We start from the raw sequence: 23392 nt of genomic DNA, 5'->3' as shown, positions 1-23392 counted from the left end.
TTGCGTTACTTCTGAAAATATACGTTGCTTATCCAGACTTACTAAACCATGGTACTGAAGACCACATTGCCATAGAGCTCCTGTTTAGCATTATGGATATGTCTATAATTTTTTATTTGTTTTGTTTTGTTTTTGAGACAGGGTCTTATTATGCAGTTAAGGCTGGCATTAAACTCATTTTGTAGTCCAGGCTGGTTTTGAACTTGGAACAGTTCTCCTGCCTCAACCTCCCAAGTTCTGGGATTACAGGCATGTGCCACTACCTCCAGCTATGTCTATAGTTTTGAAGGAATGTAAGTGTTGAATGCATGCCACAGACTGGGAGCTAAATGGCCAGCCTACTTTATCTGTGCTGTAAAGCCAAAAAGGATTTGTGGTCTAAACCTTGATGGAGAATATTCATGTTCTGAGGTACTAACAGATATTGAGACTTACTTATTTTGTAGACACTATGCTAAGTGCTTTGCTTATGCCTCATATCCCAGAAAGTGGGTATCATGTTTATTGTTACTGAAAAAGAGGTAAGGCCTACAGAGAGGCCAGTTAACACAGCCAGTACGTAGTGGTGGAACTAGGATTTGAATCCAGTTTAAAATTGTGTTGAATTCTGTGCTATTTTCAACATTGGATTAAAAAAGTGATAATAATTGTTAAAAGAACAAAACAAAAATAAAAATGCCTGTCATCTCAGCACGCTAGAGGCCAAAGCAAAGGATTGCTTTGAGTTCAAGACAAGACTCTGTCTCAAAAAACAAATAAACAAGCAAACCAGCCAACCAACTACCAACAGGAAAATACCAAGAGCACATTCTTACTTCTCCACCAGAATGAAAATGCTTTAAGGGAAGAAGTTTGATTTTGTTCATATCTGTATATAGCTAGGACAATCTGTGTTCTAGTAAGTAGATAAATAATAAACAGGTGGGAAATATTGCATTTCAAGTCATATATGCAGGACAGGATTGTTTTTCTCTTCAGCAAATATTTTTTAAGTACTTACTGTGTACAACAGTACAAGAATTACTCCTACAATAAGACAGTTGCCTGCTTATTTACCACTGGCAGTTAATCGAAAGGTTAATTGTAGTTCAACAGCTTATGGTTTAAAATTAAGGTCAGCTAACCTAAACCATGTTTAGGGTGAAAAGCAATTTATTTATTTATATAGAGCCTTGAAAAAAGAAAGGTTAATAAACATTTAACTAACTGGGTCAGTACAGCCTTCCATATGCCAGGTTTTTTATCGGTTTAAACAAAATTAGATTTTTTTTATATTAAGTAAAACATTTCTCTGTTACTTTAATTATTTAATTACAAAGTTTATAAATTCTACTAGTATTTACATTTTAATTTCTTCTAGAGAATGACAAATGAATCTTTTTTTAAAAGGCAATTGACAGGTCTCACATATCTAGGTTAATTTTTACCTCTATACTGAAATAACCTATGTCCACATAGTCACACAAAAAGAGATAGCATGTACAATTAAGTGATCTCTCAACTTCAAAGAGCTTCATCAAATCAAAGAATTGTCCGCAGGGATTTAGGTCAGCAGTATAAGTGCTTATCTGGCAAGCACACGGTTGTGACTTCAATTCCTGGAACCAAAAAAAAAAAAAAAAAAATTGTCTATGAATGTCACCGCACACTGTGACTAGCACACTCACTTCTATTAAAGATTTATTTATGTATTTATTTATTTTGCATTGAAGGTTGTCTTCTGGACAACTCACTAAATTTGAGAAATCAGGGAAAAATGGCAGCTGTTCTTACGCAACTCCAAAAGTTGTTTTTGTCATAAAAATGCAACTTGACCTAATCTTATTAGTTAATTTGGCCCAACCCTTTGCCAGACTATATGTGTGTTGAATGATAAAACAGATGTGGACTCTTTCCTCGTAAGTCTTACAGCTAGCAAGTGAAACAGTGGATACCCACTCACTCACATTTTTATTATGAAAGATAAACAATATGCAGCTGGTCATGGTGGTACATGCCTGTATTCCCAGCACTCGGGAGGCTGAGGCGGGAGGATTATTGCAAGTTGAGACCAACCTGGATTACACAGCAAGCTGAAAGCCGGCCTGAACTACTTAACAAGACCCTGTCTCAGAAAGGGGAAAAAAAAAAGGATAATCGCTCTGAGGTGTAGGAATATGTAATAAAGGAGAGCGTATGTATAACAGACTGTAGGAGGTGTCAAGATAAAGACTTCCTGAAAGAAATGATAATGGCAATCAAGGGGACAAGTAGATTTAGGTGCAAGGAGTGAGATACAGCAGAGAATATATGGGTGGGACCAGGACATGAGATAAGACAGCTGTCCTTGACTTAAGGGTTGTACCCTGTAGAGACTCAGACCACCTTTATTTGAGAAACAATTGGAATCATAAATCAGTGAGTCCTAATGGAAAGGACTGATATGATTTGATTTATAGTATGCTAGTATGCTTCCTTCTGGTGCTAATAGGGGGAACAAGTTGGAATGGGAAAGCAAGAAAGAGTGGTTAGGAGTCTGCTAGAATGAACCAGGGAGAAGCTGTGGGTGATAGCATCACTGAGTAGTGATGGTGGTGGAAGAGGCCAAAGAGATTAGCAGGTCAAACAAAAGGAGATTGTAATGATTGCACGTGAGGCATCAGGGATGATTTAGGTTTTTTGTTTCAAAATCATGAGAAAGGAAGAGTTTGGCAGGTAAGAGGGTGAGCTTGGTTTTTAACACTGTGTTTCAGGCACTTTAAAAATATCTTTATGGTAAAAGAAAGGAGACCAAAGATATAGTTATATGCCTCTCAAATTCTTAGAAGGGAGGGAGACTGTTTTAGTGTTCTAGGTGTATTTATGTTTTGTTTTGCTTTTTTGCATGTATAAGCATGAACGTTTTTTGAAATAGTGGTTAAGTAATATAAAGTGTACATCTTAACCAATTCAAGTGTACAGTTCTGTAGGGTTAAGTACATTCATGTTGTTGTGCAGCCAGTTTTTAAAGTTTTTTTAATCTTGCAAAACAGAAATTGTGTACCCATTAACTACTGTCTCCCAAGGCCACCAGCAACTAGCATTTTGTTTTCCATCTCTATGTGTTTCACTATTCTAGGTACCTAATATAAGTAGAATTGTATAACATTTGTCTTTGTGATTAGCTTTTCCAACCTGCAAAGTGTCAAGGTTCATTCAGTCTATAGCGTGTATCATGATTTTCTTCTCTTTCCTCATCTCTTTTCTGCTGGGACTCAAACTCAAGGCTTTGTGCATACTGGTTAAGTATCTAGCACTAAGGTACATCCCCATCTCAATTTTTTCCTTGGAAAGGGTGAGTACCATTCCATTATTTTTATATACCACATTTGGCTTATCCATTCATCTCTCCACAGACACTTGAATTGCTGTCCCTTTGGCCATTGACAGTAACACCATGGACACGAGTGTACAGACTTCTCTTTAACAGGGATGGAGATGTAGCTCAGTGGAAGAATGCTTGCCTAAGTATGTAAGGCCCTGAGTTCATTCCCTAACACCAACAAAAACAAGCGCACAAATATGCCTTTACTTACTTACTTACTTATTTTTGGTTTTTTGAGACAGTCTCACTTGTAGTTCAAGTTGTCCTTGAACTTACTATATAGCCCAAGCTGACCCTGAATTTATAGCAGTCCTGCTTTAACCTGAGTGCTGGGATTACAGGGATGAGCCACCACACCAGCATACAAATATATCTTTACAGCTCTGCTTCTGCTTTCAATTCTTTTAAGTATATACACTTAAGTGAAAGTATCAAGTTGTAGAGTAGTTCTGTTTCAGTTTTTGAAGAGCAATGTCTGGTTGCTGAGACAAAATATTTGACACTCAAAATTAAAGGGGGAGAGGTCTGTTTAACTCACAGTTTGTAGAGGTTTCAATCCATAATTGGCTGGCTCCAAGGCAAGGTGGCATGGCAGACAGGAATCTTAGAGGAGAAAAATTCGTGGCAGGCCCGATGTAGCAAAGTAGCCAAGTGTGATTTAGCTCAGCGGCACAAGGGCCTGCCTTGCAAACGGGCAGTCCTGAGTTCGATCCCCGGTACCGATAAAAAGGAAAATGGAAAAAAAAAAAAAAAAGTTTTAGTAATCCCAGCACTCAGGAGTTTGAGGCAGGAGGATGACTGGGAGTTTGAGGCCAGCCTGGGCTACACAGTGAGTTCAGGCCAGCCTGCATTGCATAACAAGAGCCTGTGTCAAAAAAAAAAAAAAAAAAAAAGTAGTAAAGCAAGTAAGGAGCCTTAGAAGTTTCTTTCTGCCCCTTTTATACTCTTACCTAGGCTACCAGGATTAGGACAGTGCCGAATCAATCAGTGGACTGATTTAGTAATCATATACTCCTAATCTCAACATCACACACTCTTCTTTTTCTTTTCCTTTTCTTCTCTTTTCTTTCGTTCTTTCTTTCTTTCCTCTCTCTCTCTCTCTCTCTGTCTCTCTCTCTGTCTCTCTCTCTGTCTCTCTCTCTGTCTCTCTCTCTCTCTCTGTCTCTCTCTCTCTCTTTCTCTTTGTTTCTTTCTTAGACAGGGTCTCACCATATATTTCAGGCTGGCCTTGAACTTACTAGGTAGCCCTAGGTGGGATTACAGACATGCATTCGCCAGGCCTAGTACATCACACAGTCTACAATCAGCCACCTCTGAAAAACTCCCACCTGTTACTTCCTGAGGCTTTGGGAGTAGGTATACCTAGACACAAACCATAACAAACTGCCATGCTGTCTCCATGGAAGCTGCTGCATTATTTTACAGTCTTACTGTGTCTAAGAATTCTTCAGTAGCTTTTATTTTTGAGGTAAGGTGGAGGAATGGTATTGCAGAAGCTAAGGTAGACTCTTTAAGGCCCGGGGACTTGGCAGCTGCTGAATTATTACAAGGCTAGATCTAAGGTCTTCATCCTTCTAGGGCCCTGACGACTGGCCTGTTTCACAGGAGAGCTCCTTACACTCTGCTGAACCATGCTTCTCCAGCAGTTCCAGCTGCATTGCCTTAGGGATTTCTTCACTGTTTCTTACAGGAGCTGGAATTCAGGCTCCCAGAACTATGAGGTTTATTTGTTTCTGGCATTAAAATGCAGACATTGTATACTGCTGTGGAGTAGAAAGATGGAGCTGCTTTGCTTGGAGAGGTTATGACCTGTCCATACCCTTTAAGATTAAAAAGACTCAGGATAAATAAAAAGCAATACAAATAACAACAAGAAACCAAGTACAGTAGCAATGTAAGTTTACAAAACAAAATGATAGGAATTTGACAGTGGTTGTAATATTGCGTATTGTTACCTTCAGGAGGGTTGCTAGATTAACAGATGTAGACATGTAAAATTGATCTAAACATAGAGTTTTTGAGACACTGCCCTTTGTTCTGCCCTTCATACCCCATACCAACCTCAAAGCACAGCTTGAGTCATCTGTTGTCCCTAAGAAGCCTGCTTTATGCGGAAGGCTTCATGAAGAAGTGATCATTGTTGTTCTTCACTCCTCCACCTGACTCCCTGCCCCCTGCAGGCCTTCTTTAAGCCTGGCTGCTCCCCGCTTGTCTGTGTCACTGCTAACCTCTTGGGTCTTATCTCCCGTGCACTGGTTGGAGATGTTAGCCCACAACCTCTTGGGCATCTCAGTTCTTGCCACCTTCCATGGTGACTTAAGTGGTCACCTGGCTTCACAGTTCCACAGACTGTACTCAGGTGATTTTGTCCACTTCATCCACTCTCTCCATGGTCCCCTCCTGTACCTCTGAAGTGTTAAATTCAGAAAGTTTCCTCTCAGACCACAAGCTCCTGTCCACACTGGTATCTGAAACCTCTTGTTCCACTTGCTCTTTAACTCACTGGGTCCTCACTTCTGGTGGCCTCTGTTCTCTTTGTGTCCACGTGCAGAGCTCCTTTCTGTAATGATGTTTCCCCTTCTGACCAGCTAGGAGGAGAACAGCTATAGATAGATACTTCAGTTGCTTTCTTTCATAACTTTATCCTAACCTGCCTTGTTGCTTTGTTCTTCAGTTGCACTGACTGGTGCGAATTCACCTCCCAGTGCTTCTGCCTCTCCCCCCTTCTCTGTACTTCTATCCAAGCTACAGAGTGCCATCGTGTGGATCATGTAACAGGAAGTTACATGGGACTACGACAAGTCCCTGGCCACAACTTCAGCTGGTCTCCTACAGTCTTGTTTTGTGGAAATATCCTACACTCATCATAAGGGCTCTACTTATAAAAGGTTACAGGATGAAATAATTGTGAACAATTAAAATTCTCTGGACAAACTGAAGTCTCCTTGCTCTCTCCTATGAACATCTGACTTCATCTCATGTTTCACAGAGAACTAAAAGTCATTGCATGGAAAGGCTGAGGCTTGCCTTGAAAGACCTGGTCACTCCTGACCTATGGAGGATATGGTGTCCCTGTACACCTTGTCTATCTCCCTATATTCTCAGTCCCCTTGGACACCCATAACCCATACTCAGCCATAGTATTTCTTCAGCTGTTGTTCAAGGTCTCCTTTATAAGATCACCTGAGATGTGGGTTACATGCAGGTTATAGGTCAGATTTACTCCATTATATCCAGGGAGAGGATTTGAAACTTGATCTGTATTTTAACAAACACGGTGAAGGTGTTTCCTTCCTCCAGGAAAATATAAAGAGCATTCCACATTGCATTCCCTCATGTTTGCCCCAATGTGCTGCTCATCAGATCTCAAGTTTATTCAGATCTCTAAAAAAGAGTAAACTCACCTGTCCCATAGGTCCCTCCTCACCCATCTTTTTCCCCTCACCTCCAGCCAAAGGTAGTCCCTTCTCTCTCTCTCTTTGCCCACTTTTTCTGGTCTGACTTCCCTGTTCTCTGTGACATCCTTTCCTGCAGTGAACATATCTCTGCAGCCATATGAGCTTGACTCCCTGGAGCTCTAGCCAGGCTGATCCACAGTCACAGCACAAAGCAGCCCTCCTGGGCACAGACAGGACACCAGTGAGCCATAGATAGAGGCCACATACAGAACTTACCCCAAATAGGAGCAGTGGTGTAAGAAAGGAGCTTGAAATATGCAGTATCTTGAGTGGTGAGAGCTACTGGAAGCTGTTTGGCCCCAGTCCAGGCCAAAACTGAGGTTCTCAGGGGATTGTGCATTCTGGGAATGTGGCTGGGACAGCACCACTAGGTGTCCTCAAACCCTCAACCACCACTGACCACCATGAAGCTGCTGGAAGCCACAGGAGAGCTCTTTTCTCTTGCAGTGTCCCTATACTGCCCTCTGCTGAGGAAGTTTAACGTCCAGCTCATTGCACCACATATATTGAAGGATGAATTTGGAGCAGAGAAGGAATAAATTGATACCTGACATAGTCCCCTATTTGACTACTTAGCTTTCACACCACCCTTCTCATTTTTGAACTCCTTTATAACAATAAATCAACATTGCAGTTCTACTTAACAAGATTCCGCTATCTTTATAGGAAAAGAATTACCTTTAAGCCAGGAGTGGGCACATGCCTGTAAACCTGACACTTGGAAGACTGAGGCAGGAGGATTGTCTCAAATTCAAGGCCACTTTGGGCTATATAGCAAGATCCTGTCTCAAAAAACAAAACTAGAATCAGGGATATAGCTCAGTGGTATTGTACCTGCCCAGCAAGCAGGAGATCATGAGTTCAATTCCTAGCACCAAATAAAGGTGGTAGAGCTGAGCATGGTGGTGCAAGTCTGTAATCCTAGCTCTTGGGAGGTTGAGGCAGGAAGGTTACCACAACTTTGAGGCCACCTGGATTACACAGTGAGTTCAAGGCCTGCTTGAACTACATAGCAAGACCTTGTCTCGAAATGAAAAGAACTGCTCTTTCCCCAAATGACATATAATGTTAACATCTTCGTATCATCATTGTATTATTTCTCAAATTGAGTCACTGTCCCATCAAATATTGTTACTTAAAAACTAAATTGTAACATTAACTTCCAGTAATTAGTTTGTAAATAAGAATAAAGAGAGTGAAGATAATGTACTGTATGTGTGTATAAATATCACATATGTGAAAAAACAGAGAAAATATGGCAAGAGGCACCAGCCTTCACTTCTCTAACTGGTCACAAAGTCATAGTAGATATCTACAGCTTTCTTCTTCAGCTGATCATCTTGTACTTCCGTAGTCCTCCATCAGAGCTTCTGCTGCCCTGGGTTCTTTGCAGTTGCCATGACCCAAGCCTTTATTGCTCAGCCATTATGCCTTTTTTTCTTCTGAAGTTTTTCGTTGAATTTCACTGTTGGGCATAGAAGTACTTAAGAGGTTGTCTCAGAGGAGTCACTGATTACATGCAGTGCTTTGCAGAATGCCACAATGAAGGAGAAAGTACTCTGTGGGCCAGAAGATTGTGGGTGCTGGCAAATGCATTATAGGCAGGAAAGGCAAATCCGCATGCAGAATGTGTATGTTCCATATGAAACTCTACTGCTCCATAACAGAAGAGGTCCAATATAATCGACTTGCAGATTGGTCTCCCTGGGAAGAGTGCCATAACAGGGTCCCACAGAGACACCCAACAGTGTTAATTGGGTAGATTTTTTTTTTTTTTTTTTGTCTTCTTCCTTTTTATTGGTACCGGGGATCGAACTCACGACTGCCTGCTTACAAGGCAGGCGCTTACGCCGCTGAGCTAAATCCCCAGCCCCAATTGGGTAGATCTTGGATAGAGAGGCTTCAAAGACATCTACCCCAAATGAGGTTATCATAGGGTTTTCAAGCTGAGAGGACAGCTAGTTTCAGAGATTAGAGATTAGAAAGCCAGCTACTTTCACTGGTAAGGGAAGCTTGGAATGACTGAAGAGCCTAAAGTTGTCATTTCATCTGAGTCTAACCAGATACTCCCATTCAGGTTTCAGGATTCCTTTTTTTTTTTTTTTTCCTTAGTCAAACTTTGACTTTCACAGTACAAGTTGCATGTTAGTGAATTCTACTATTGTAATTCAGTAAGCCACACAATTTTTGTGTTTGATTTTCAGCAATAGCTTTTATGTGAGTACAAGAAATGAGGTTATTTTAGGGCCACTATAGAAGATTTCTGCTTCTCAGACCATGATTTGAACCAAAAGTTAATTGCCCTGAGCTTGTCATTTTCTCTTTGTAAATGTTTAAGTGCACTCAAAATAATTCATCCACACCATAGCCCTTACAGTCCTCATTACTGCCATACAGATGAACATAGAAGTCACTCACTGTGGTTTGATTAATTTTGATGCCATGCCATACAGTGGGTAAGTAGCATCCACTTTCCATTTGGCCAAAAAGGCCAACACCAAACCAATACCCACAGCCCATCATTAGGCTGCATCTAGTTACAAGACTTAAACTAGGAAAGTTAATACAAAGAGTTTTTAAATATGATGGAAAAGTGTAAAATAGAAAAAAATCTTATATGAAGGAGAGTGCTTAAGAAATGGCAAACTTAGAATAAGCAACCTCTTTTGGAGAAAATTAAGTTGCACTGCACTGGATAGCACAGTATCCTAATTCTTTTGATTTTTCCAGGCCAAACTGATCTATAGCATGAGACATTAAGAAGCAGCCCTTCAGATGCAAGAGGCTGAGGATATGGGCCGGCTGCAACTAATGGCCAGTGTGTGAGCAGGCAGTGAGAGTGGGAGTGTGGGTGCAGGCAGGAGGCCTGGGACGCAGTGTCCATGAGCCAGGCAAATGGCAGGATATACAAGCGTGCAGGTGGACTTGGTGGAAATCCATTGGCCAGCCAGTGGCCAGTATGCAAAGGATGTGGTGGCCTGAAGTGGGCAGGAAACCTGTAGTGGTGTCTGTCTTGCAGTCTTAAGAAAGTGATCTGAGCAGGGGTTTCTAGATGCGTCAATTAGGGAAAACACCACCAGGTGTCCTCACACGCTCTCTGCAGACTGACTTCCAGCAGGGGCAGCTGTGGGAGCACTGTAGTTCTTGTGCGGTGTCCCTCCAGCGCCCTCTACTGAGGAAGCTGAACATCACACCACATAGGAGAAAGTCTGGTAGGAATTCTGTCAGTTATCAGAGAACAGGTATTGAAGGCAAATTTGGAGCCAAAGAGCAATCAGCTAAGAACTGGGGTGGTATGTCTGTGTGAATAACTATTTTCCCACCAGAATTCTTACCCAGTTATCTTAGTTACAAAATGCCAAAGAAACACAAAAACTTAAAAATTCAAAATTTGAAAAATTTACATAATGCCGAAGTATGTACTACAGAGATAAATGGTTTTTCTACATGACTCTATCTGCCACCTCTCCAAAGGTAAACACTGTCGCTAGCCAAGTGTGGAACTCTCTGAATGTTTTTCTATGTATTTGCATATAAATATCGTATTTAATATGCTTGTAAAAAACATGAGCCCAATTTTTTATTATGTAAATGGACTCATGGCTCATTTTGAGCTACAGCTTACTTGTCTTACTTTACAAGATATCTTAGTGGTCATTTTGTGTCCGTACCCACAGAATTGCCTTCATTAATGGCCACACAGTTCTCCAGAATGGACATAAAATAGTTAATTTAACTAGTCATGTTTTGATGGACATTATGTTATGAGTTTCTTATAAATCTTTCCAGAATTTTTTTTAAGTAGAAGCAAGTATGGTGTACCCGTTACTCTTATCTTTTTCTATATAGAACTGTACAAAAGCCCTTCACTTTTTAATTTAGATCCATTTGTTGAGTTTTTAAAAAAATTTTATTCAAAGAAAGACTAAACAAAAATGGGTAGAAACAAAAACTAAAGAAAACGGGTAGAAATAATACTTTCAAAGAAAAAATAAACAGTAAGAAATCACTAGTTGATGATTACATATTGTCCTCTTACAAATAGTTGTTTAAGATATAAAAGTGAAACATACAAAGTGGGGATTCAAACAGCAAGACTACAAACGGTTCTGTTTAATTATCCAGCAAAAACTTAGAAATATGATTATCAATCCTACACACTTAAACATACATGCAGTTATCCATATCTTCAATTATGTTGAGATTGAACAAACCCAAGCAGGCTAATATCACTCTGAACAAAGAATAATACTATTGCTGAATTTCACATTATGACACTGCGGGATCAACACTGGGTACTGTAGTGTCTCTTTTTCTTCAAAGTATTTGTTCATTTCATCATGCATTATAAGATCAATTCTTGTAAACTGTTCATAAGTTCTACGCATGCATGAGTCTTAACATGTATTTCTATCCTTTTTATATTGGAGAAACAACACAAAGCAAGACAAAACAAAACATTCCTATAAACACATGAAATGAAGACATAAAAAACCACTGTACAAAGAGTTCTATAATGGTTACTGTGTTGTATGTTGTTGACTTCAATAGAATTGTCTATATCATCAGACATAGTATAATTGAATATAGCAGTACATAACAATATTAATAAAAACAAAACTTTGTAGAAGTGTAAAACTTCAAAAACAGGTAATAATTAAACCAGAATGGGTATCGTAGTGAATCTTGTCATCTTCAGTGTAGTTGCCTGTACTCTCAGACTTGATACTATCAATCATAACAGTTTTGAATAAAATCTGTTGATGCCAAGTAGCAATCAAATAAACCAGATTTAACTATCAGTCATGATAAAACAGTATAAGTTATACAGGGCTCCAGATTAAGTTAATAGGAAATTAAAGATGATTATTATATCCTGTTGTTTTTGGGATAGCTGTCTGTGCCCTCAGGTCTAGTACAAGTAGACAAACTGAGACAAAATAAAATCTATCTAAGCAGAGCGGTGCAAGTAACGTGGGTTTTAAATTCTGATATACTATTAACAATATCCTCTGCCATCTTTTTAAAGACTATTCCTCCCCTTTCATCCCCCCCCAGGGTGCACTGTGCATTTTTGGGTCTCACCAACACCCTCAGTTTTTAGATTGGGAGGGCAGCCTGCTATTTACCTAAGTGGTTCTGAACCTTCTCTCTCCTGGACTTGATCTCTAGTTGTATTCCTTTACCTATTAAAGCCTGTTTTTTCCAACCTATCTACAAATACTGGTCGAGTTGCCCCTATTACTCTCTGGTTCCCTGTCACATAGAGCATTGTTTTCTCATATTTGATGTTCAGTCCATAAACCCTTTTTCATGTTAATTATATTTCCTATGAAGAGCATCTTGGTGGACCTCCTGATCTACTCTGCCTGTGTTTCTTTTTTTTTTTTCTTTTACTTCTACTTTTTTTGTATTGTGTATCAAGGTCATCTGTATTAGAGATTATAGTCAGCCTTCTCTGCCTCATTTCTGTTGTGCTCTTTTTTTGCCATTAGTTGTCTGCTTTTCTTCTTCATTCCACTTTCTGCTCCATTCATTGGGGCCTCTCTGCCGCTGTTTCTGGAATCCTGGCACTTTCCTCTCTCTTGGATGTCCTTCAGTATTCTCTGTAAAATTGGATTGGTGGTTGCAAATTCCCCCAGTTCCTCTTTGTCTTGGAAGCATCTTGTTTCTCCATTAATTTCTAGAGACAGTTTTGCAAGGTACATCAATTTGGGCTGGAGGTTATTTTCTTTCAGGGCTTGGAATATTTCTTGATTTGATAGTCTATGTCGAGAAGTCTGCCATGATTTTGTTGGGTTTTCCTTTATTGGTGATCTGTTCCTTTTCTCTGATGACTTTTAATATTCTGTTCTTATATTGAATTTCTGGGATTTTGATTATTATATGCCTCGGTGTAGTTCTGTTTTGGTTGTAGGTGGCTAGAGTTCTGTATGCCTCATACATCAGAATATCATTTCCTTTTCCTATGTTTGGGAAGTTTTCCTTAATTATTTCTGTGAATAGCCTTTGTAGTTCCTTTGTTTGTACCCCTGCTTCTTCATTCACGTTCTTTATTCTCAAGTTATAGATCCTCTTGTTGTCTTCTAGCCTTTGTATTGTTACTGCCTATTTCCTTGTTGTTTTTAAGAAATTTTTGCTTTCATGATCCTACATTGCAAAACTGTCTTCCAGTTTGGATAGTCTATCCTTAGTTTCTTTTAAGCAGGTCTAGTGCAAGTAGACAAACTGAGACAAAATAAAATCTATCTAAGCAGAGCGGTGCAAGTAATGTGGGTTTTAAATTCTGATACACTATTAACAATATCCTCTGCCATCTTTTTTAAGACTATTCCTCCCCTTTCACTCCCCCAGGATGCACTGTGCATTTTTGGGTCTCACCAACACCCTCAGTTTTTAGATTGGGAGGGCAGCCTGCTTTCAATGGTGTTTTTTATTTCCTGGTAATCTCTTTGAACTTGCTTCATGTAATCTATGTTTTCCTTATATTCTTCATCAAACATTTCTCTCCTTTTTTGTGCTCCTCCATTCTTCCATCTGTGTCTTCTTGAGAGGTGCTTAGCATTTCTTTTATTAATCTACTTATATCTTGCTTTACTTGGCTAAATATTTCACTTTTGAACTCATCTATGAGGTCCCAAAGATGTCTCTTTATGTCCACTGATGCCGTGTCTGATATTGCATGTTTGCTGTCCTCAATCTCTTTTGTATTTACCTCTCCTGAATCAATGTTCTCAGGGTTGGGGGCTGGGGACTTTTTCTTGTTGTTTCCTCTTCTCATGCTTTTTGTTTCTTCCATACAGGCATATAGAGGAGGTCCCAGTCCCTTTCTTTGTTGGTTATGGTTCTTCTGAGGCATGCTGGCTAGGTAATCCTGCCCATTCCAGTGTGTTATTGAGGTGCAAACAGGGGCGGTATATGCTGGCTCCTCCCCTCCAAGTCAGTCAACCTGCTGAGGCCTTCACTGCATTAGTGTGCGCCACGCATAGGGAATTGGTTTGGGAGACCTAAACCTGGGTGTGACCCAGGCTGAGCATACCCCACCAGTCTCATCTGGGAAGGGAACAACTGACTGAAGTCACTTGTTCCTTGTTCTTTCCAGTCTTGCCTGATTCCAAAATGTCCTGTTGGTGCCCCTTTACTGTGGAAAGGTTTTATTCCTGGCACTCACTGCAGGGCAATGCAGGTCCCTTGCTGGCTTCATTCTCTATTGGGCTTGCCGACCTCTGACTTCAGTGCAACTGCACTTCAGTGCGACTGTGGTTCCAGTGAGTCAAAGCGATGGGAATTCTGTGTACCAGAGCACAGAATCTTAGCTGCCTCAATAGTAACCCCAGGACTGCACGTTTGACTGATTCTTTTCTTTAGTGTCTTCCTGGGTAGAGAGGATCCATCTCCTTCTCTCTGGGACTCTCCACAATGTGTTATTTCAACATCTGAGTTCTCTTTCTCAGGGACCCTCTGTATTCTGCTCATATCTATCTGCCATCTTTACCGGAAGCCTTGTTGGGTTTTCTTAAGTGACTTACAGGTTTTATGTAATGTTTAGAAATTATTTCTTTTTCTTTTTTTTTTTTTTTTTTGTCGTTTTTGTTTTTACCTGTACCAGGGATTGAACTCACGACTGCCTGCTTGCAAGGCAGGCACTAATGCTGCTGAGCTAAATCCCCAGCCCCCTAGAAATTATTTCCACTTTGATATTGTAAAAATATCCAAGATTTTGCTAGACATGGTGGATCATACCTCTATCCCTGTGGTGGTAGTTTAGTAGTTTAGCAACACCCTATCTCAAAACTTACCAAAAAAAATCTTTAAAAGGGCTGGGGATGTAGTTTAGTGTGAGGACTTTGGGTTCAAGCTCCCAAGAATTTTTTTCTTTTCTTTTCTTTTTTTTTTTTGGTGGTACAAGGAATTGAACTCAGGACCTTGTGCTTGCCAGGCAGGCACGTGCCACTGAGCTATACCCCTGACCCCCGAGATTTTTTTCTGTTACGACGTTTTTTAAAAAATTTAGATGTCGAAAAAAAAATTTAGATCTTGAATTCTGTCTGAAAGTTAGTTTATTATAGAGCTTAAGAATGAAATAATGGCAGTACCTGCCTGGCAAGCATGACGTCTTCAGTTTGAGCCTCAATACCAAAAACCAACAACAACAAAAAGAAATAATGTTCTTCGCATGGAGCCTACTGTCTTGTGAGCATCAATTGGTACCAATTTGAAATGTCATCTTTGTTACATGCTCAATTCCCAGGTGTTTTTCTGGATTCTGTTCTCTTCCATTGAGCTATTTGCTCATTCCTGTGCCAAAACAATAGTTGTAATTAACTTTAGCTTACATAGCATGTTTAATGTATATATCTCTTCTCCTATTTTCAAAATGTTCTTAAATATGTTCCAGTATTTTCTCTTTCAGACGACCCTCTCCTATGAACTTTAGGAACAGTTTGTTTATACCATCAGAAAATATTTGGGAGCTTTTAAAAAAATTGTGTGCATTTATAGAACTTTTTGGGATATTTCTCCATCTTCTGTATTCTAGAAGAAATTTCGATGTGATTCATAAAGTTTTAGTTGTTTATTCTTAGATATCCTACAGTTTTATTTGCTATCATGATTAGGATTTTTTCAAAGTTAAGTATTTTTAAATGATTCTTGGTATGGTATAAAAAATTTCTTAAACCAGGCATGGTTGTGCATGCCTATAATCCCAGTACTTGGGAGGGTGAGGCAGGAGGACTGTTGCAAATTCAAACCATCCTGAGCTATAAAGTGAGCACAAGGCCAGCCTGAACTGCATAGTGAGACCCTGTCTCAAAAAGACAAAAAAAAAAAAAGTTTCTTGGCATGGAAATGATTGATTTTTGTTGTTCATCATGCTGAGCACTTCTTATTCATTGTTTTAGATATTTTTAGCTACATTATTTGCAGATACAGATTAAATATCCTTTATCTGAAATGTTTCAGTTTTCAGAGTTTATCAGATTGTAAATAGAATTTACCATTTAAGCACCCCTAGTCTGGAAATCCAAAATCTAAAATGCTCCAGAATTCAACACAACACTAAAAAAGTTTAGATTTCACATCATTTCAGTTTTTGATTTTCAGAGTACTGACCTGCCATTTAGTAACTGTCTTGTTTCCATCAAAATATAAGCCTCTCTTTATTTTCTTTAATTATTTTGGGTAGAGTCCCAATAAGGATATCAGATGTTAGATAATGATGGGCATCTTCTTGGTCATCAGTGGAAATATTGCTGATGGGATGCTAGCTGAATTGTCCTCCTTACATACTGTCCTTTCTTGTTGTCCCAGAATAGAACACCATTCTCTGTCCCTTTTGCTGTCCCCCCTCCCTTACCTCCAAGCATCAAATGATGGCCTGCTCCCAGCCCCTACCCTGACTTCTCCTACAGCACACACTCAGTGATCCACACACAGCTCAGATTGCAGTCATCTTGTGCCTGCTTATGATTTTGTTACTTCCCACAAGCCAGACATTCACAGATTGGTATAAGGCCCCCACCTCATCTCACTGGAGAGCTCTGCTTGGATTTCTTTGAGGCATTGCTAACTCATTATATCTAAAACAGTTTATCATCACCAAGAATAGTTGGACCCCTAGGGAAAAAGCTCATAACCTGATTGACTATTGAGAACTAGAAATACAAGAAAGGCTCCCTATCCTGAGAGACCCTAAGAGGGTCTCATTTCCTGATGTTATTGACCTGAGCCAGCCACCCCTCTCCCAAGGCCTATTTCAGACCTCTCTCTTTTTGCCTTGGATATTGGTCTATGCAGCCTGCCTCTCCTGCTAATCTTGGACTCTCACCAAGAAGCTCCTACTAATCTTGGACTTTTGCCTTATCCTTTCTTGCCAACACCCTCTGTTTCCCTGTCTGCTGTCCCTAGGCATGCATGTGGTCAGTTTCTGGTCATCATCCCTTTTCCTGCCTATACTATGTGGGGAAGACTCACAAATAGAAGCAGGAATTCTCTGGCAGCTTATTCTATCTGGATGCAGGGCCACAAGGAAACTAATCTCTGCTTTTCTCTGGGGCAGGAAATATGAACTGTACAGCATGGACTGGGACCTGAAGGAGGAACTCAGAGAATGCTTGGTGGCTGCTGCACCCTACGGGGGCCCCATTGGTATGTTGTTCCTCTGTACTGCATGCTGCGGGACTATAGGGTGAACTCAAGGCCTTTGACTCCTGAGGACCTTGCTCTCAGGTTCTTTGCCAATTCACTCTACCAGGATGCTTTTAATTATGATTCTTGTGAGCTCTGCCTCCTATGGGATGGGCCTGAGGAGTTAATCCACAAAGCCTGCTTCACATGGACCTGAGGGTCTAGGTCACAAGTCATTTCTCAAACGGCAGCACTGCTAAGGAACCCCTGGCGAAAGGAGAAAGCTGCCAGCGTGCGGCCAGTGCTTGAGATCTATTCAGCTTCTGGTGTGCCCCTGGCCAGCCTGCTGGTGAGCCCCCTGGACTATGCCTGGGCTGTGGGCTGTGGACCTCAGGATAGCTTCAGGAACCTCCTCTCCTCTCTTCTCCTCTATAGTGGAAGAGTGGTCCTGTGATGTCCATGGGCTGGTCTGCTGAGGAAGAACTGCTCTGTGTGCAGGAAGATGGTGCAGTACTGGTTTATGGGCTTCATGGTGACTTCCGGAGGCACTTTAGCATGGGCAATGTAGGGACCACAGGGTCTGGGGAAAGAGGATAGAGTTTATGATCTTATGGCTCCCTCTACCCATGGCCTTTTTCCCCAGGAAGTGCTGCAGAACCGGGTTCTAGATGCCCGGATCTTTCACACTGAGCTTGGTTCTGGAGTGGCCATCCTCACAGGGGCCTATCGCTTTACCCTTAGTGCCAATGTGGGCGACCTCAAACTCCGCCGGATGCCAGAGGTGCCAGGTAAGTAAGCCATGAAACCCTAGACACAGCCATTCAACACCACGGGTTTGCCTCCAGACTGTGGCACCAGCAGAGGCACAAGCTATGGCTCTGATCGCCCTGAGTTTGTGCCCTTCCCTGGATACAGGCCTGCAAAGTGCACCCTCATGTTGGACCACATTGTTCCAGGAACGAGTGGCACACATTCTTCTGGCTGTGGGGCCCGATCTCTATCTCCTGGATCACGCAACCTGTTCTGCAGTGGTGAGGCCCAGAGCAAGAATGAAGTGAGGGGTCAGGGAGGCAGTGGGAAGGCTCAGAATTCAGCCCATCTGTGTTCCTCCCCACTTTGTCACAGACACCCCCTGGCCTACCCTCAGGAGTGACCAGCTTCCTGCAGATGGCTGTCTCCTTTACCTATCGACACCTAGCACTCTTCACAGACACAGGCTACATCTGGATGGGGACAGCATCACTTACAGTATGGCCCTAGGACAATGGGGAATCATGCCTTGCCCAGGGAAGATCTGTTGGGGATAGGGAGCTTTTTCAACCAGACTGGTAACTGCTGCAATAGGGCCATGACAGTCTTCCACCCTTTCAGGAGAAGCTGTGTGAGTTCAACTGCAACATCCGGGCACCCCCAAAGCAAATGGTCTGGTAAGGATAGGGGTGTTATTTGGGGGTGGAAATGGGACAAGCCTTGTTTCCTGGAATATCTTGATTCATCCTTTCTACTGAGTAAGAAAGCACCTGAATCTTTCCTTTCTGCCAGTACACACTTAAAGGACGCCATTGCTCTGTGGACTGCAGTTGTCCTCAAGAGCTGGCAGTGCATGCTTAAGAGAGAAGCACACACAGGTCAACATGTGACCAAAGGAATGGGATAAAGGGTACAAACATATGTCAGGCTGTCCCAAGGCAAAGATGCAGCAGAGGTGTGAGAGACCATTAGGGGCTTTCTGTCGTGTTAATGTCCAAGACTTATGTGTGTGGTGCTGTCCACAGGTGCAGTCGCCCTCGAAGCAAGGAGAGGGCTGTCGTGGTGGCCTGGGAGAGGCGGCTAATGGTGGTGGGCAATGCACCTGAGAGCATCCAGTATCCTTGGAAGGCTGTCCGGTTGGAGTGGGGGAGGAAGATCACCTGCCCCTCCCCATCTTTGGATGGTCTTAGGAACCTTGACTAAGCTCAGATTTGTGCTAGATGAGGACTCTTACCTGGTTCCTGAGCTCGATGGAGTCCGTATCTTCTCCCGCAGCAGTCACGAGTTTCTGCATGAGGTTCCAGGTAAGGATCCCACAAGGATACCATGTGATGCAGGGCAGGCTGCTGACTCAAAGCAGAGTCTTTCTGTTGAAGCAGGATGAGGGCTTTTCCTACCTGCTACCCTGACTCACCAGTTCCCTCCACTAGTGGCCAGTGAGGAGATCTTCAAAATTGCTTCAATGGCCCCTGGAGCACTGCTGTTGGAAGCCCAGAAAGAATATGAGGTAAATCCCTGGACTTCTTCCTAAGCCCCAAGATGCATTCCTTCCATTTCTCCTAACTGGCCTGGCCATGGGCCACTGCCTGGGCATGCATAGATACAACCAGGTGCCTCCTGTCAAGAGCGAGGTTCAGATAGGACACTGGCCTGGGCTGAGGTGGGCTGTCACAGATGGACTAAAAGAATGTGATAACTCCATACGATGGTGGGAAAGGGTAGAGAATTCTCACTATCCCTAGCTAGATACATGTCAATACTATTATCAGGAAATGTCAAGTTTCCCACAGGCAGTTATGGACTGATATGAGATGGTATCTGTGGGCTCTGTGTGTGTTCCAAGTACATTGAGTGGGCCAAAGGGATTAGGGCACCAGCCTGTGCAGCCCCTCCAAACCATTTCATTGGAACCACAGTGCAGAGTAGCTTAGGGCCAAAAGTGATACGTCCTCTCATAATCCATCCCTTGGCCTTTCTCTGCAGAAAGAGAGCCAGAAGGCAGATGAGTACCTGCGAGAGATTCAGGAGCTGGGCCAGCTGACCCAGGCTGTGCAGCAGTGCATTGAAGCCGCAGGACATGAGCATGGGCCAGACATGCAGAAGAGTCTGCTCAGGGTTGGCCTGGAGGGTCTCCTGGGGAAAGGTGTGCTGGGAATGAGTAGGCTGATAAACAGGGATTTCTCTTCCATTGCCTTCTGGTTTTTCTCAGGCGGCCTCCTTTGGAAAGTGTTTCCTCGACAGATTTCCACCTGACAGCTTTGTACGCATGTGTCAGGACCTGCGTGTGCTCAATGCTGTTCGGGACTACCACATTGGGATCCCCCTCACCTACAGCCAGTATCCTCATGCGTGGTGGGAGGGCATTTACATCCAGATGTGGCAAGGGAGGGGACCAGAGATATAGCCTACAAGTCCTTGGCAAACAGCTATTCCCAGCTGGATCCTTAACCAGAAAAATACAGATATAAGCAACTTACCATCCAGGTGTTACTAGACAGGTACGGCAAGCCCAGGAGCTGTAAGAGGGCTACATGTGGATGAGCATCACACCCTTTAGTGGTGTGTTACGATCGCTGTTCCCAACATGTCTTTTTAGGATTTGGGAGGCCTGAGGCATGGGCTGGAGTCACTCAGGTTCCTCTTCGTATCCTACTTGGCCCCTTGTATCCTTCACTCCCCTCTCCCCACCATACCTTGTCTTCCAGGCTCGTGTTACGGAGACTTTACCCCCTTGCCATCCAGATATGCGAGTACTTGCGCCTTCCAGAAGTACAGGGTGTCAGCAGGATCCTGGCTCACTGGGCCTGCTATAAGGCAAGGGTGTTGACCCGAGGCCTGGGGGCATTTGGGTGATTTCAGGCCCTCCTGAAGTGGAAGTGAAGTATGGAAGTGAAGGGGGTGGTTCTAATTGAGGACCTGTGGGGGTGAGGAATGACATCCAGGTATTGACACCCACACACTTTGCAGGTACAACAGAAGGATGTGTCAGATGAGGATGTTGCACGAGCCATTAATCAGAAACTGGGAGACACTCCTGGTGTCTCATATTCAGACATTGCTGCACGGGCCTATGGCTGTGGCCGCACAGAGCTGGCCATCAAGGTGTGGTGCCCAGCCCTCTCCAAATGAGTCATGTGGGCATTCAAGGTCCCTACACCAACTCTCTCTGTTTTTTCTTCCCCATCCCACAGCTCCTGGAGTATGAACCACGTTCAGGGGAGCAAGTACCCCTCCTCCTCAAGATGAAAAGGAGCAAACTGGCACTAAACAAGGCCATTGAGAGTGGGGACACAGACCTGGGTGAGCAGATTTTGGGTGAAGGCCAGGCTGGGACCCCTAAGCTAAAATCAGGACCCAGGCTAAAGTCCTTACTTCCCACCTTATTGCTACCTGTCTTATTGTCTCACAGTGTTCACGGTGTTGCTGCACCTGAAGAATGAGCTGAACCGAGGAGACTTTTTCATGACCCTCCGGAACCAGCCCATGGCCCTGAGTTTGTACCGACAGGTATGTGTGGTGGACCCAGGCAAGGATGGAGCCTCCCAAGCCCTTGAGTTGGCTTTGTTAACCAGTTACCTGCCTATGGCCCAAGTTTTGTAAGCATCAGGAGCTAGAGACACTGAAGGACCTCTACAATCAAGATGACAATCACCAGGAATTGGGCAGCTTCCACCTCCGAGCCAGCTATGCTGCAGAAGAGGTCTGAGGTCTATGGGGGTGGGTGAGCCTATAAGCTATGGTCTGGTTCCTTACCTCGGAAGCTAGGCCTTTGTATTTGGTTCACACCTCATATGATGCTCCCTGTAGAGGTTGAGTCTGAGATGTGAGACCAGGGTGGGAGTTGGTCCTAGAGAAACCTAGCTAGTCCTGCAGGATACCAGAGTGATTCCTCTACCTGGGAGGATTGACCATGGCAACCCTGGGCATAGGGTCCAGGAAAAAACTGTCATTGGGTTGAGGAGGGCCAGGATCCCATGTACTACGAACTTAGGTACCTTTTATCTTTATAGCGCATTGAGGGGCGAGTTGCAGCTCTGCAGACAGCAGCTGATGCCTTTTACAAGGCCAAGAATGAGTTTGCAGCCAAGGTTTGGCCTGTTTTCTAAGAACCTCCTTTCCCCTCCTTCTGGCCCTTCCCTCTATTCCGCTTATCCCCAGCCTGCCTTATCTATATCCCAAGGCCACAGAGGATCAAATGCGCCTCCTTCGGCTACAACGGCGCCTAGAAGATGAGCTGGGAGGCCAGTTCCTAGACCTGTCTCTACATGACACAGTCACGACCCTCATTGTTGGTGGTCACAACAAGCGTGCAGAGCAGCTGGCACGTGACTTCCGCATCCCTGACAAGAGGTGAGCGCCCAGGCTACCTGTGGTTCCAGGGCACCTGCTTCTGCTGCAGCATCTCCAAACCCAGCTTTCCCATAGGCTCTGGTGGCTGAAGCTCACTGCCCTGGCAGATTTGGAAGACTGGGAGGAGCTGGAGAAGTTTTCCAAGACCAAAAAATCACCGATTGGTTACCTGGTGAGGCAGTGATCCTTTCTCCAGCCCTTCTCTAGGGAGGCTAGTCCTAGACAAAGAGAAGCAGAAGAATGACCCATTCATGCACTGTTCTGCTGCCCACATACTGAGCCAGAGCTTCTTTTGTCCATGCATTTCTGGATAGCACCGTCTACTCTGTTAAGTGCCTAGGAAGGTAACCCAAACTGCTGGGGACTAGGAGACTAGGAGAATATGCTGCTTTTCCAAAGGAGGGCTGTGGATACCACATGCCCATGAGAAAGTCCTGCAAGATCTGAAGCAGGATGGGGGCTGGGCAGAAGCAGCATATCTGTGAGGAAGGAGAGGATATCAAAGGGAGTTCCCTAGAGCAGATGGTTCAAAGATGTGGAGGGCACGTGTAATAATGGCATCCATGAGAGAAAACACAGGACCTTTGAGGGCAGATGGCAGCAGATAGCTCTTAAGGGGTAGTGGCATATGGTGGAGGAGAAGTAGGAAAATAATTGTCTTGAGACACCAACAAGAAACATGCTTTGGTTGTGTCTGCCTTAAAAATGTTGAGATCACAATAGTCTTGTGTGATTGGGGAGGGGACCGTACTATTGACTGGGGTATAAACTATATGAGGGCAATGTATCAATTGACCCTGGCTGTTGAGAAGCCAAGAAGGCTATGCTTTATCCTTTCTCCATCCATTCCTTCTTCTGCAAAGCCCTTCGTGGAAATCTGCATGAAGCAGCACAACAAATATGAAGCCAAGAAATATGCATCCCGAGTGGGTCCTGAGCAGAAGGTCAAGGCCTTGCTTCTTGTTGGGTGCGTCAAATGAGGACCCCGTGGGTGCAAGGTGGCTGAGCCAGTAGGCTGATAAGAGATAGGCTGTGTCCTCAGGCAGCCCCAACAGTATCTCCCCTCTTGCTGAAATCACAGAGACGTGGCCCAGGCTGCAGATGTGGCCATTGAACACCGGAATGAGGCTGAGTTGAGCCTTGTGTTGTCCCACTGCACTGGAGCCTCTGATGGAGCCACAGCTGACAAGATTCAACGGGCCAGAGCACAAGCCCAGAAGAAGTGAGGACCCCCTCTCTTCAGTGAACAGTGCCCCTAGATGCCTTCGTCAGAGTTATTTTATCCAGTTCGTCCCTAGAACAAAGCTGAAGCTGAAATGGGGGAGCAGGGCTTTGGTTGTAAATAAAGTTGGAACAACTTACA

General features: G+C 43.3%; 1 protein-coding gene across 2 annotated transcripts in view; it reads left to right on the top strand.

Moving 5' to 3' along the window:
• Vps16 (VPS16 core subunit of CORVET and HOPS complexes) overlaps positions 1–23392 on the top strand; it is a 25031-nt gene extending 1639 nt beyond the window's left edge. The window contains exons 2-24 of one of the 2 annotated variants that reach the window (XM_003476625.5): positions 16862–16950; positions 17181–17278; positions 17365–17493; positions 17573–17717; positions 17845–17960; positions 18055–18177; positions 18301–18356; positions 18705–18794; positions 18889–18983; positions 19110–19186; positions 19663–19794; positions 19889–20016; positions 20142–20177; positions 20385–20493; positions 20647–20781; positions 20871–20979; positions 21089–21186; positions 21272–21379; positions 21690–21767; positions 21860–22029; positions 22105–22201; positions 22893–22996; positions 23111–23392. In XM_003476625.5, coding sequence (XP_003476673.1) covers positions 16862–16950; positions 17181–17278; positions 17365–17493; positions 17573–17717; positions 17845–17960; positions 18055–18177; positions 18301–18356; positions 18705–18794; positions 18889–18983; positions 19110–19186; positions 19663–19794; positions 19889–20016; positions 20142–20177; positions 20385–20493; positions 20647–20781; positions 20871–20979; positions 21089–21186; positions 21272–21379; positions 21690–21767; positions 21860–22029; positions 22105–22201; positions 22893–22996; positions 23111–23255 — 2467 coding nt within the window. In that variant the 3' untranslated portion in view covers positions 23256–23392. The remainder of the gene's footprint in view (positions 1–16861; positions 16951–17180; positions 17279–17364; positions 17494–17572; positions 17718–17844; positions 17961–18054; positions 18178–18300; positions 18357–18704; positions 18795–18888; positions 18984–19109; positions 19187–19662; positions 19795–19888; positions 20017–20141; positions 20178–20384; positions 20494–20646; positions 20782–20870; positions 20980–21088; positions 21187–21271; positions 21380–21689; positions 21768–21859; positions 22030–22104; positions 22202–22892; positions 22997–23110) is intronic. The other variant, XM_023560224.2, reaches the window with a different exon arrangement.

The sequence above is a fragment of the Cavia porcellus genome, unplaced genomic scaffold (genome assembly GCF_034190915.1).
Source record: "Cavia porcellus strain 051 isolate PalLab524CR breed Dunkin Hartley unplaced genomic scaffold, mCavPor4.1 scaffold_5, whole genome shotgun sequence".
Lineage (NCBI taxonomy): Eukaryota > Metazoa > Chordata > Mammalia > Rodentia > Caviidae > Cavia > Cavia porcellus.
Note: the sequence above shows the minus strand (reverse complement) of the source record. Positions and strands in the feature narration are given on the sequence as shown.